The 13,647-nt window shown below is 57.1% G+C and overlaps 1 protein-coding gene across 12 annotated transcripts in view; it reads right to left on the minus strand.

Moving 5' to 3' along the window:
* Window positions 1-1,123: 1,123 nt before the first annotated feature.
* SHANK2 (SH3 and multiple ankyrin repeat domains 2) overlaps window positions 1,124-13,647 on the minus strand; it is a 453,117-nt gene continuing 440,593 nt past the window's right edge. For all 12 annotated transcript variants that reach the window (XM_059150585.1, XM_059150583.1, XM_059150584.1 and 9 more), the window contains one exon: window positions 1,124-5,159. In XM_059150585.1, the coding sequence (XP_059006568.1) occupies window positions 4,589-5,159 (571 nt within the window). In that variant the 3' untranslated portion in view covers window positions 1,124-4,588. The remainder of the gene's footprint in view (window positions 5,160-13,647) is intronic.

Raw genomic sequence — 13,647 nt, forward strand, 5'->3', positions numbered from 1 at the left:
AACACAGAACAATAAAGACTGAGATGCAGACACATGTTACAAGAACAGTAAAGAAAGAAAATCATGGATACAGTGTGGACTGGAAACTGAAGCGGTCGGGCCTGCTGGCGTCAGAGGGCCAGATTTGGGAATGACCCGGGTCCCCACGGAGCGCGGCTGCCCCCAGCACAGTCGCGCTGTGCTCCCCCAGGTGCCGTGGGATTTCCACCTATTCCCTGGGTACACGGACAGCTACAAGCACAGACAGACGCTCCAGTGCCCTGGCTGGTAACACGCCTCAAAGAAAGTACAAGTCAAAAAAAAGTCTTCCATCTTTTTCCTTAGGACAAACTGGTACATTTTCCCAGAAGCGGTCTAGAAGAAACCATTGGAGGTGATGGAGGTGGCTAAGTCTGGGAGAGACCACCGGACAGTGAGGCGGGGGGCCTAAGGGGGGTGAACGAGGCCGGATAGGAGGATTCAGACTTTTCATGGACACAGAAACACAGCAGCTGCTGTTTGAGTGGAGCGCGTGCCCACATAGCGGCCACTGGCCGGGGACTAAGGACATCAGGTATTCATCGATGAGACCAGAGATGAGGTTCAGTGTTTAAAACATACTTCTCTACAGACAAAGGGATAGCCCATGTCTTTCTGGCTACCAGTTCTCAGCCAAAAGACGCAAATTCTCTTGCCCCAAGCCTCAGTGCCTACTTGCTGACCAAAATGTGGCTGGCTGCACGTTAACCAGAGAGGCCGCCCGGCTCTGCAACCCCACAGCCTGGCGGGAAGATGACAAGCAGGTGGGGGCGCAGGGGACCCCCTCGGCGCCACCCTCACTTCCATCCCAAACCAAAGGAAGGCCAGGCCTCAGCTGGGCTCTTCCAGGAGAGCGCGCAGACGTGCGCACTGACACGCACACGGCTCTGAAATTGTGCGTGCTTCCGTCCGTGCCGTGAGGGGAGGGAGCCCAGGCGGACGAGCTCCATGAAGGGAGGGCTCTTACTCTTTGAAGAAGGGAGGTACCTCGTCAGCCTCACGGAGGTACAGAGGTGATGACGTTCAAAGAGCCTGCGTCAGATTGCAAGTCGGCAACTCCGGGCTCACGCAGACGTTTTTCACTGTGTGCAATCAGAGCCACACCCTTAGTGCAATCGCATGTTTATTTTTCTTACAGTAATTTTGGTTGCCGTACAAGAGATTGAAGGATCAGGAGGAAGTGCACGTTACAGGAGCTTGGTTTTTGTTTTGTTTTGTTTTGTTTTTTAAAATAAAGTTTAAAAGGAATAAAAGCACAAAAGTAACAGCAACACAGATAATGCGAACACAAGTTACACAAACCATAGTGTGAAACATATTAGTTTCCAAAAAAACAAAAAAAAATTTGTTAATGGGAAAAAAAAAAATCCGTATTTGTGGCCCACACACACAAAGTCATTGCCGGATCACCTGGTAATGCTTGCTTGTTCAGTTAACTCAGAAAAAAAAAAAAAATCCCCATTTTACTAACTGAAGTACCACAAATAACCCACTTTGTGATATGTAGAGTTCAGCAGGTCAACAGTCACACTGCGTCAGTCTGTAGTACATGAGCTGACCTAGAATGTGGCGGAGCCCCTGGAGCGGGCGTCTCCGCGGGGGGTTCAGGGCTTACAGCTGGAGAGTTTGGTTTCGCATACACAATGTTACAGACACTAGGCATGGAAATGCAATTTATTTAAATTACAGTAGATAACAAAAGTTGATCTTAAAACCCAGAATAGTATTAACATGATCTTTATATGAGCAGTTTGACTCGTGTCCCACCATTGAGGGGGTCATGGGATAGGGCCTGGTCCTAACCTGTCGGGGGGGCGGGGGAGAGCAGCGGGTGGCGGTCCCGGAGGAAGTATTGCTTTCTGTAGCAACACCATCGAATAGGGCTAGAGATGGGTTCATCTTGGCAACATGTGTTACTCTGTTGGTCAGTGCAGGTTCTGCGGGGTCCTGTGACTTTTCTAGAATAAGACAAGGCAAAAATAAGTGACTGCCTGGCTTTTTTTTTTTTTTTTTTTTTTTTTCTTTTTTGTCGTGCAGTCTGCTTGCTTCAGATAAGTTGCCCGTGGCTGGACAGCTCTCTAAGAAAGGGCGTGGCAGCCAGAGTCCAGTGAACCTGAAGCCACCAGGTGGCATCCTAGCAGCGCCTTCCCGTCCTGCGCTTGCTCTCATGCTGGGTGTCGCCCGGCATGGAGCGCGGAGGTAATGCCGGGCAGTAGGCAGAGGAGGGAAAAGCCAGGGTGAGCGGTGCACTGACTGGATTTTGCTCTATCACCAAATGGAAGACAAATAATGGCCTAGCCACCACCTTTTCGTTTTCTGAACACTCGCAGGTGGCCTCAGCAGGCCACCTGTTCGTCCTGGGTGCACCCCACGACCGTGGGATCGCAGGTGCGTGGGACAGAAGCGCCTTCATATTCAATTGATTTCACGTTGGATTGGGGCATTCTCAGATACAGATTGCCCTGCAGAAGGGTGTGGAACAGAGGAAGGTCCAAAACTCAGTTTCCGATTCAGGGGCATTTGGCTGGAAAAAGTTTGCGCGCGTGTGTGTGTTGTGTGTGTGGGTGATGCATGTTTGTTTTTGGAGAAACTGCTGCGTTGTGAATCGTAACCACTTTTGAAGAAGTAACTGTCCTTCGATGACGAAGTTCTAGCAAAGATAGAAAATATAACACAGCTCTGCTGGTTCAGATGCATCCAAATAAGGTTGATTTAAAAAGGTCATACTTTTATAATCCCACAGAAATAGTATTATTAAATCACAAAAGTTTTTTTTTTTCTTTAACTTTCTAGCACTGAAGTGGCACAAAGGCTGCCGAGTAGACCAGCCACTTTTTTTTTTTCTTAAAATATTGTGCTTATAAACTATCTGTACAACTATTTAAACTTGCAGTAAAGAAAGAGATTTTAAATTGCTAAATTTTATGTGTTCATTCTAGAGCTGTTCCAGACCTAATCAGACACTTGATTGTGAGCATAAAGAAAAGAAAGGAAAAAAAAATCATGTTTTTATAATTAGAGATGGGCTAGACTAGTTCTGAAATCATAATAAAAGCCAAAACCTGCGGTTCGAGTTCCTTCCAAGTGTGGGAGAATGTGCTAGAAGCCTGGCTGGATGTCTGGTGGCCCCTGGGCAGGCGGCAACCTCCCTTGGAAGCTGGAGGTAATGTTACTGGTGAGGGGACTCCAGGGAGGAGAACAGGCACAGCCCAGAAAAGCCTCGTGGGAGGGGCCTGGTGCAGCCCGGGGAAGCCTTCCTGGCTGGCCTTTGTTCATTTGTCTGCCTGCCCCCTCGCCCTGCAGCCCCCCGTGTGTTCTAAACCCTGAGTCCGGTCTAGACGCCATACCCTCCGTGTGCTCAAGAAGCCTGTTGTAGGACAAACTGGTGGGCTGTGCGGACAGTTGGAGACAAAGGGGGAGCCCCAAGTACCATGTTCCCTGGCCTCAGAGAGCAGAGGGGCTGTCTCGGCAGAGATGCTCACCCGGGGCCGGGCTGGGAACTGACATCGTGGCGCCTCACCAGCTCCCGGGGAAGATGCGGGCTCCTTTGCCGCGGCACGAGCCCCCCGTTCACCTCGTGTCCCGCCCTCGTGTGTAAGGTGGACGCTCACCTGCTCTGATCTTTGCAGAATGCAGCACACTTGCAGTTTAAAAAAAATGTCGTGAAAGGCAGAGAATCCCTTTCTCACCGTCCTGGAGACACTCTTGGCAGATGACTCACGGCTCTTCCCCTCGAGGAGACTCGGGACCCAGGCCGCTGCACACTGGCTGCTTCCCGTGGCCCGGTCTCCCCTCCTCCTTGGAATCGTGACTTTGTGCTTTGACTAACTCCATGTGACATCTGTTTGGCCACTTTGGAATTATGCTAATAGATTTGCAGAAAGCAAGCAAGCAAGCTATGCAAAGCTGGGCACGATCCCATTTAGACTCCCCACCACTGCCAAGAGCTTCATGGCCGAAGAACCACGGACGCACCTCGCAGGAGGAGATGGGGTAATGAATCCAGAGGAAAAAAAGATTCTCTACCTTTCGGGCCCAAGAAGGGGCACCGGACAGATTACTCTGGGGTGTTTTACCGCAAGCGAAGTAGAGGAAAGAAAGGAGCAAGTGAGCATTGAGAACCCTCCCGGAGGCCACAGACTGCGGCGGGCCTGGGGTGGTGACAGCTGCCCGGAAAGCAGAGGGAGGTCTCAGGAGGCATCTAGAGGACACTGGTGTCTGCAAGAGCGAGGGTCCCGTGCTAAGTCGACGGGGGCGTCCCCGGGGCGTGGCATCGTGAGGTCACCTGCATGCTGGGAGGCAAGCTGGGCCTCTCCCTTGTGGTGCAGAACTCCCTCCCCGTGTCCCCTGCTGCACAGAAACAGCCCGGGAAGCCCACATGGAGATTGGGGGCGTTTCAAGGCCTTCGCTCAGCCACACCTGGACACACTCGGCATTTCTTTGGGTACCAGGAGACACACCCGTGGAGTGGGGTTGGTGCTCGCAGACCATGCTTGGCTGCCCAAATATTTCAGTAGAAGCCCATCTCTACTTATAACAAGGAGTCTGTGAAGGTACAGAGCAGCCACCCTTATCTGTCCAGCAGCTGTTTCAAAGCCCTTTCTATGTTCATCCTGTGCCCGACCCGAGTCACCCCGAGATCTATTAGGTCTTCCTTCTGAAGGTTTGGTAGGTGACTGCCATCAATCTCATTGTCCATGAAGGTCTCTTTATGCTCACCCAAGTTTAGACTTTCCAGCCAATCCGCCACGTCTGGTTTAGTCCACAGGTGCACAGGCTTAGTCGTAAAAGGCTTATTTGAGATTGGCTGTTGCAGTATTGAGGGGGATGGCGACCTGCTGCGGCCCGCCGGGTTCAAGCCAAACAGGTCCCCAGATGGGGGCTGGCTTGGAAGGCTGAAGACCTCTGAGAGAGTGGGAGAAGGAGTGGCAGCAGCAGCAGAGAGGGGGGCGGGCAGGATCTCTTTGCTCAGCTCTGTTGGCGACACCACAGGGCTTGGGGCACGTCTTGTTCCTGAGGTCCTGCTCTCAAAGTCCGTAGGCCGGCTCTGCAGAGTGATGGGCTGCGAGGTCCCCGGGCGAACCGTGAAGGTCACCGTCGTGCTCCGCATCCCTGAGACGGTGCTCATGACCTCTGGACTTCTGAAACAGCAACAACAGAGACAACAGTCACAAGCCGGGTCACGGTCCGGGTCAGCGGGATGCCAACCGCCAAGGGCGCCGGGGCGGGCGGGGGCAGGGGGACACTCTAAAGGCGGCCGCGCTGGCAGTGAGCAGATGACTTGCCATGCCAGGACCAGGGCAGTGAGGAGGGGAGCAGGAGCCAGAGTTCGGAGAAGACACCACAGCACACCAAGGCCACCTACTCACCTGGCCCCACGCAAGGGCCGCCACCTGGCCGGGTTGGTGGCGGGGTTGGGGGGGCCTGGGCCTGCGCCGTGCGAGCAGGGTGCGCCAGACCGGCACGGGCGGGGAGGCACTGCTGAGGGCTCACTCGAAGACATGAGGACGGGGCCTGCATGAGGTTCTGTTCCCTGGGTGAGCTGTGGCTGGTGACGTCACCAGTACATCACCCGTAAGAGGAAAGAACTACTTTGGTCTCCGTTTCGGGGTGGAGAAGGCAGAGCAGCCTTGGGGAGAGACCCTCCCTCTTAACCGCCTGTCAGGCCTTGGGCTTTTCAGCTTGAAAGGCCAAGCACAGGGAAGGGCCCCTTGCAGCTGGCCCAGTTGCCGTGAGTGGGGAGGCCCACACCCACTTGGGGGCACTCGGGGTTTGATGAAGCTTTCCATCCACGGACCCTGCGAACGAGCAGTAATTGGCCAAAGCGCAGTCTCTACTGACCCAAAGGGCTAACCCGGCCCTGCGGTGAATTTGTCCGGTGTCGGCGGGGCCGTGGGTCGCGGAATGGAGCGGGCGCGCTAACGTGTTTCCTCTCCCCGCACGAAGGCAGTGTGGGAGCTGTGAGTGTGTGCGATCCTCACCGGAAGGCAGGAATCTGAAAGGACCGCCGTTCTCCCAGGCGGCCAGGGGAGATCTTGGAGCCCCCCGTGTCCTTCCTGCTCCGGCAGGGCAGGTGAAGCCCAAGCAGTCAGAGTGGGGGTACACTTGTGCCTCTGAGGTTTGGCCTTGACTGGCCCCCAGGAGAAGGCTGAAGGGAGGAGACGGAGTCTTGGTGCCAGGGACGTCTCTGGTCTCTGCTCCCTCCCTAGTTCTGGCCAGGGCCCACGGCAGGCTTTCCAACCGAAATGGAACAGCCACACCTCTGGGCTCTGGTTTGCGCTCTTCTCTGCTGTCTGCGCACTGAAAGCACGTCCGCACCACAGCCCAAGCAGCCCCAGCCAGTCGGGGAGAGGGGGTGGCAGGAGTCGGCGTTGTGTTTTCCTGTTGGGCTCATTCATGTGAATGTGGACAGACCACCTATCCCCTTCCAGAAGGATCTCTCCTACCGTGGTTCCTCCCCGATACCTGGACTTGAGGAGCGTCAGGCCTGGCTCTGGGCAGTACCAGCGAAGGCACGTTCTAGCCTGTGGGTCTCCTGGTCTTCACACGTGGTACGGCTCCTCTCCCTCCCAGGGGAGGAGGGTGGGGGCAGGCTGTGCTCGGGAGCACGCGAAGAGCCACACGGGTGCTGCCGTGGTGGGCGCGACAGGGGCTGTGGTGGGGGGGTGTCTCTGTACACGGAGGGCCAAGCTGGGCACCAGGCCCGGTTGGCCCTTCCTCTGCCCTAGCTTTTCTTTGGCACTCTTTGTTTCCTCTGCCACTGACAGGCAAGTGGGTACAAGCCCCAGCCGGCTACCTGGCTGTCCCCAAGCTTGTGACACTTCTGCACCCGATGGCAGGCCTGGCCGCTTCAAGGATGGGATACGCGAGTGTGGATCGAGGGACTTGGGCAGACTCGCGCTTCGGTCCTGACACAAGCACTTCCAGGGGCAGGTGGATGCGACTGGGCCAGGGACGGCCACCCCCGAGTGTCCTCATGCAGCTTCCCGGAGGGCCGCATGTCTCTTGTGGGATCCGGTACGAGCAGGAGACTTCCGTCAGGAACCTCCGGGCTGTGGGTGCTGGTTTCTGGTGGACGGGTGATGCTGGCCGCTAAAGGCAGCCCCTCGACCACTGCCAGGGTCGGTTACTCGGAATCTAGAAGTAGGAGCCCTGGTGGTGCCAGCTGCAGGGGCGGGGAGCCAGCACCTCTGGGATCTCGGTCAGGTTCTTGAGAGAGAGGGGTGGGCGCAGCAAAGGTTTAAGGAGAAACCTGCGTGTTTTGCTGCTCAAGCCGGGTGGGAAGCCCCATCCACTTCCAGCTTGGGCCGAGGCGCAGGCTGGCAGGGAGTGCTGTGGGACGCCCAGCGTGGTGGCCTGCGCCCTCTCTGTCCACGCCACAGCACTCAGGCACCTCTGTTTCGGGAAGACTGATTGGTTCTGCTTTGATAGAACAATTAAGTTAAGATGGCTGAAATGAAACCATGAGTAGGCACAAAGCCACTCCATCTGGAGGCATCTGAGCTGTTAATTAGGGCCTAGAAGCTCTGGGGAAGAGACGAGTGTTTTGTAAAGCGCGTAAATTACAAGAGCACCTTTGCTCAGGTCTTGCTTTATTGTAAGAGTCCTTGTGTGCTTTTTCCGGAGGTGATACTGCATGGTGCCAGTGCCCGTGCCCTTGACTCTGGGTGGACCCCCTGGGGCAGCACAGTTGGGGAGGGGCCCCCCAAGCCCGGGCCATACTGAACAGTGGGCACCTTTGAGTCAGAGCACGGCTGTCAGCACCGTCCTCCCTCTGGAAACACCCCAACCATCCCCAGGTAGCTGGGATGGTTTGTTTATTTATTTAGAAAGGAAAGTCTTGCAGGTAGCTGTGTTTGTTGTTGGAAAAAAGAGAAGGCTCTCCAAACACACTGGTGGGCAGCAGAGGGGGACAGCAGCACACACCAGAGATCAAGGCGTTTTTGCGAGTGGCACTTACTTCTGTTCAGCATGACCCTCTTCTGTGAACGCCCATCACGAGAGCACATGAAAATAACAGAATGGAATGGCTTGAGACAACACTGGAAAATTAATTAAAATTTAAAAAGAAGCTTTTTTCGATGGATGAAATGAAAGCGGGGCTACAGACATCAGCTGAGAACCTACGAGGCTGGTCCCTTTGTGGCCGAGGATGCAGGCACAGGGCAGTCCGCCTCGCTGGCCAGACCGGAAGATGAATACGGGCGTCCCGCTCATGTTTAGAATGGGAAATTCCCGACCCCGCCTTCCCTGGCTTGGGATAATGTGAGCGTAAAGAAGAAAATTACCCAGGGAGAGCCTGGCGCGAGCGTGAGGACCCCAGACCTCAGAGGACACGCTCGTCGCTGAGACCTTGCTGAGGGCTCCCGAGTCGCCCTTTGTCTTCTGCGGCCTGGCAAGTCTAAGTCCGCGTTCCTGGTGGGGGAAGGGGCCCCGCAGGTCCCTGTGCTCTGCTTCAGGTCTGTACCTGGACGCCTGGCAGCTAATCATGGGGCAGGGTGGGGAGGGGACACCCCGGATCTGGCCACGCCCTTGGGGCTGCTGGGAAGTCGCCACGGAAAAGGACCACCAGAGAGCCTAAGAAGCGGAGCAAAGGCCCTCGTGGGCTGGCCCAGCTGCCCTCCTCCTCGGCAGCTCGCTTTCCTGGGTTCCTCACACTGGCATTATTCACCGGGTCCTCCTGGCTCCAGAGATCGGGACGTTGCTAAGCAGCCACTGGGTCCCCGGGCGGAACGTGCAGGAATCTGTCGCCCTGATTTAGACACAGACACACGCACGCGCACACACGCGGTCTTGGATCAGCACTCGCTGTGCTGCCTTTTCAGTCTAATCCATATGGAAACACAATTCAAGCAAGAATTGAGCTGACTGACTCTCAGAGACGCTCGTTATTTCATTAGCCAGAAGCAGTTAACTGGGGTGGGGGCAGGCAGATTCCAGTGGCTTTTTCAGTGTGTTTACAGATCCCCTCTGGCTCTCGGACGGCCCCTGAATGCGGGCCAGCGGCTGCTGGGTGACGCCGGCTGGATGTGTCTGTTGTTCTGCTCCCGCGCTGGGCAGCAGCTCTGAACACGTCTGGCACGAGACTGCCCCAGCATGCCCAGTCCCACTTCTGTGGTTTAGTTACCAGGGGTTTCTTGTGTGGACATGGTCCTTACTGCTCAAGTGCTCCTATGAAGTGGCCCTGGACAGGGGAGGTCGGAGGGCAACCGAGCCATTCCCACGCCGGCCTGAGGCCTGAGCACTGCCACCAGTGTGTCTCCCTGGATCCTCGCCTGGGCGGTGTCGGTGTCTGCTGCCCAGTCCTCACGGCTGCCACGGGCCCTGAGCACCGCCGGGGGCCTCGGCCCACAGATGTGTGCGGCGTCAGTGTTGCCTTAGTGGGGGGTGGGGACTGTTTAGCTTGTGGCCCAATTGGCACCTTAAGGGACTGGGAGTGTGGTGGCTGTCTTGGGTCCATCAGGAGCCCGGGTCCTCCTGTCAGAACGTCCACATCCAAGCCGGTCAGGAAGGCACACTGTTTTCAGGGAGCTGCACCCTGACATGCTCCCGCTGATCAATCTTAAAATCCAGACAGGGAAGTGAGAACCTAAGAGCCACACTTGCGATTGGCCACGGGGCGAGCACTGGGAAAGGCTGTGGCTGGACTGGAATGACCCTCCTCCAGCACTGTCTACAAGGCAACACACCGAGAGCCCATTTCACGATGTCCTGTGCATAGCACTCGCCCAATTATCTACACTTCCGTTCACAGACGTTCCCGTATCGGTTGGGGGCCGTGAAATGGTAAAAACCCCGTGACGGTGTTGAGGTTAAGGGAATGTGCTTCCGCAGCTTCTATTACTGAGTTAGCTTTGAAGTCCGTGCTTTGGGACCAGCTGGGCGGAGATAATTTTTTAACAACCCAAATTGATTGATTTTAAAGCCAAGAGGCTCTCATGCTAATTCTGCAGAGCTGGGGAGGCGCTGGAGGCACCAGCCAGGCGAGGGCGGATGCAGGGTCTGGCTCTGTGAGGCCGAGGATGGCTTTCCTCCCCCGAGCCCATCTGGGCGCCCAGGAGGTGGAGGCCAGGCCGGGAAGAGCCGGAGGGGCTTTGGGATCTGGCAGATCCTGTACCCTCTGGAGAGAAGCTGAAGGGGGTGCCCCACTAGCTTACGTCCACTGCTCTCTCCCCCCGGCACACACAGGATGAAAACAAGACTGACTCTGTGTGGCCACGGAAGCGCTGGACGCAGAGCAGCGCATCTGTCTTGCTCTGGAAACGACGTCTGGGTTGTCTGGGCTGCCAGTCAAGATGCGGACGTCAGGCAGAGGGAGTTGCCGTTCGGGTTCCCGAGACCCGTGGCCTTTGAATCTGCCCCTTGGTCTACGGAGCGCAGGCCCCCCAGCCTTGCCCACGGACCCCGCCCAGCCGGCGAAGGGCCCCTGTGCCACCCTGAGAGCTGCTGTGCTGAGTGGCTGCCGGTAACTGTGACACGGTCAGGTCACACAAGCCTGGGGCGGCCACCTTCTCGCGGGATGCACACAATCCTGCTCTCCTGCCTCCGAGACCTGCCAGGCCTCCCTTGGCAGGGCAAGCACCTTCTGGCCTCCAGGCTTTGTGCCCCTGTCCCTGTGCCTGGGATGCCCCACTCCTGGCTGTCCACACACCTGGCTTCTTTCTGTATTTCCAGTCATTCCAAGGTCACTTTCTTTTCTTTCTTTTTTTTTTTTTTTAAAGATTTTATTTATTTACTTGATCAAGGTCACTTTCTTAAGGACAGACTGTCACCTTCTTCCTGCCCATGTTCACTTGGACTTGGGAATCAGCCCCGTTCCTTCGTCGCACTGATGTGCTTGGATTTCTCCTGTTTCTTACTTCCTGTCCGTCTTCCCCCTTGAGAGTGCAGCTGCCCATGGAGGAGAGGCCTAGAATGTCTTCCGGAGCAAGGACGAGCCCCGAGGCTCAGCACGGCCCCTGGCGTGGGAGAGGCACTGCCAACTTCGTGTCCGCTGCCCAGCTTCCGAGGGCCCAGGCCTCTGTGGGAGTGTGTCCCTCCCGCTACTCTCCACCCTCAGGGCTGGCCCTGGGTCCTTACAAAACAGCACTTGGGGACTCCTGGCCGGGGATTCAGGAGGCCCTGGGCTGGGCCAGGCTTCCAGGCTCAGGAACGGAGTGTCAGGAACGGCTTCCCAGCTCTGCCCCCCGCCCCCCAGCTCCCGCGGACCTGGGCGGGGCTGCACTGGGCCCCATGACTTCAGGCATAACACCAAGTGCTCCAGAAGGGGGAAGGAAGCCGCTGATGCAGAGCCCTCCACCATCACCACGAAATCCTCAGGGGACGCAGATCGCCAAAGGGCTTTGAAGAGGAGAAAGTGCGTGTGGGAAGGACATCCTCGCGGTTGTGGGTAGCATGTTCGCCGGCGCCTGTTCCAAGGGGAGCGTGGCCGGCCACCCTCCTGACTCAGAGCTTCCCGGGAAGGGCTGGGGCTCGCAGACGCCCTCAAACCACTGCTGTCTTTGCTTCTCTTCCAAGACAAGGTCACTTCCTGGAAAGATTGGGCTGGGCAGCGGAAGGACTGCTTTCCCCAGAGCTGCCAGGGCGCTCCCCGCTCAGTGGGGCATCTCCAAGGGGCCGAGGAGGGGTCTCCAGCCTTGGTGCTCAGAAGACTTCTCGATCACACTCTCGCCAGCCCAGCTGTAGGCAGGGCGTCTCCAGATCCCGTGTCCTCTCTGGTCCTGGGGAGGAGCTGTGTGGCTCAGGTCGAGCCTCACTCCCTCAGGTGGGCAAGGGTCCTGTCCCACCCTGGGTTCTACCGAGAAGTGAAGCGTCTTGCCTCAGTAGCTAGAGGCAGCCAAGGGGGCTGGTAACCCCGAAGCGGTGAGCCCCAAAACTCGAGCTCTCGGGCGAGCAGAACAGTTCCTGTGGGGAGAAGGTTTGTGCGCGTGCTCGCTTCTCACTCTCCCTGGAGAACCTGCTTCTCAGGAGGCCGCCCCGTGTGTTGGTCCGCGCCCTCGCCGCCGGGGCTACTCCCAGCCTGAGGTCCTAGATGTGACCACAAGTAGCGGTGAGCCACCTTGGCAGGTGGCTTCCAAATGGGCAAACACCCAGGTCTGTCAACCAAGGCTTGCCCCCGGCCCAGCAGTTGTCACCCACCTCACTCTTGTCAGCAGCTTCACAGCCACACCTCACGGCTGCTTAGGGCTTTGCCCAGTGAGGCTGTGCAATAGTTAAGCCACAGTAGCTGGTGGAAGGCCCCGTGTAGTGCCTTGAAGGCGATGACCTTCCTCTTTGTCCTTGGGGTTCAAGGCCATCAGATGCCCAGGCCAGCTCAGTGCCACCCTTGGCTGAGAGCCGAGAATAAGATGCCGGCCCTGGTGCTCAGCAATGCCAGGGGCTGCCTCGCGACTGCCTGGCCTGCCGTCAGCCACCAGGTCACCAAAGAGAAGGGCTCTGGCAAGCAGGTGGGCTCAGGTGGCCTGCGCTTGTGGATCTCAGCCCTGCAGACAGCTCGGGCAGCCACCCCTTCCTTCCAGGCTGATCCCTGGCTCCCACAACAGCTCACGAGTGGAACCCTGAGATGCTCCCTGGGTGGAGGTTGGGTCTCTGCCTTCAGGTGGGTGGCCCCCACCACGCGCTCTGCTTCTCTGACCTTCAGTCTGCTTGTGTCCCTGGGAGATCACGGCAGGCCCTGCATCAGCAGTGCCCGTGCTGCGCGACGCCCAGCGTTTGGGGAGGCTTGGATAGATGTCGGCTGATGTTCTCCTCGTAAGGGAACTGGGTTATAAATAACAGAGCAGACCGGAAGTAGCTGTGCTTGGCATCAGAGCATCGCTTGGAGGTGGTCCTGCAGCTGTTCTCGAGAAATCCAACAGGATTCTGCCAGGTGACGGGTGCTCTGAGGCCCCTCCCGCTGAGGGAAACGCAGGTGGGGAAGCCCTCGGGACACGTGCGGCTTGACACCGGCTCTGTCTCCTGCCCCTGGGGGCTCACACGGTTGGGAAGGGAGTGGAGGTGGCGAGAAATCCAGAAGCCCCTGGATCGGGGTGGGAGAGCTCGGGGCAGGGGGGCTTAGGCCCTGAGCAGCCCTTGGGTCACCCCCTCAGACTCTTCCGAGCTCAGACACTGGCCACGAGGGGAAGCGCCAGGCCAAGCCCTCAGCCTGAGACCTGGCTCGGTCTCCCACCGTGCGTGGGGCCCGGCTGCCCTGCGCCCCACTTCCCACTTCTGGAGAATGGGTACAGTCAGTACCCGCTCCCCTGCACTCGCGGGCCAGCGTTCTGGAAGAATGGGAAGCACTAAAGAGAGCTCATTCTTGTGCCTCACGTGATGTAGCAGCAAAGCACTGTATTCTCACGCACAGGGAAAGGGCAACACTGGCCAGTTCTAAGACTTTCCTTTCAAACTTCCAAGCATGTGGTATTTGTAGGTACGTGTGTGCAGATGTCTGCCAGAAACGGGGACTTTCTGCGGACTGCCTCTTCCGCCGGCGGGGTTACTCGGCGTCACAGTTCGTGGTAGAGTGTCCATTAAAAGACGGAGTGTTGCCCTGCTTCTCTCTACCAAGACTGGCCCATCGGTATTTCTCCAAGCGTAACGTGAGCCATTTGAGTCATTTATTTACACCCACGCTGAAGGAGAACTATG

The sequence above is a fragment of the Mustela lutreola genome, chromosome 1, assembly GCF_030435805.1.
Source record: "Mustela lutreola isolate mMusLut2 chromosome 1, mMusLut2.pri, whole genome shotgun sequence".
Classification (NCBI taxonomy): Eukaryota; Metazoa; Chordata; class Mammalia; order Carnivora; family Mustelidae; genus Mustela; species Mustela lutreola.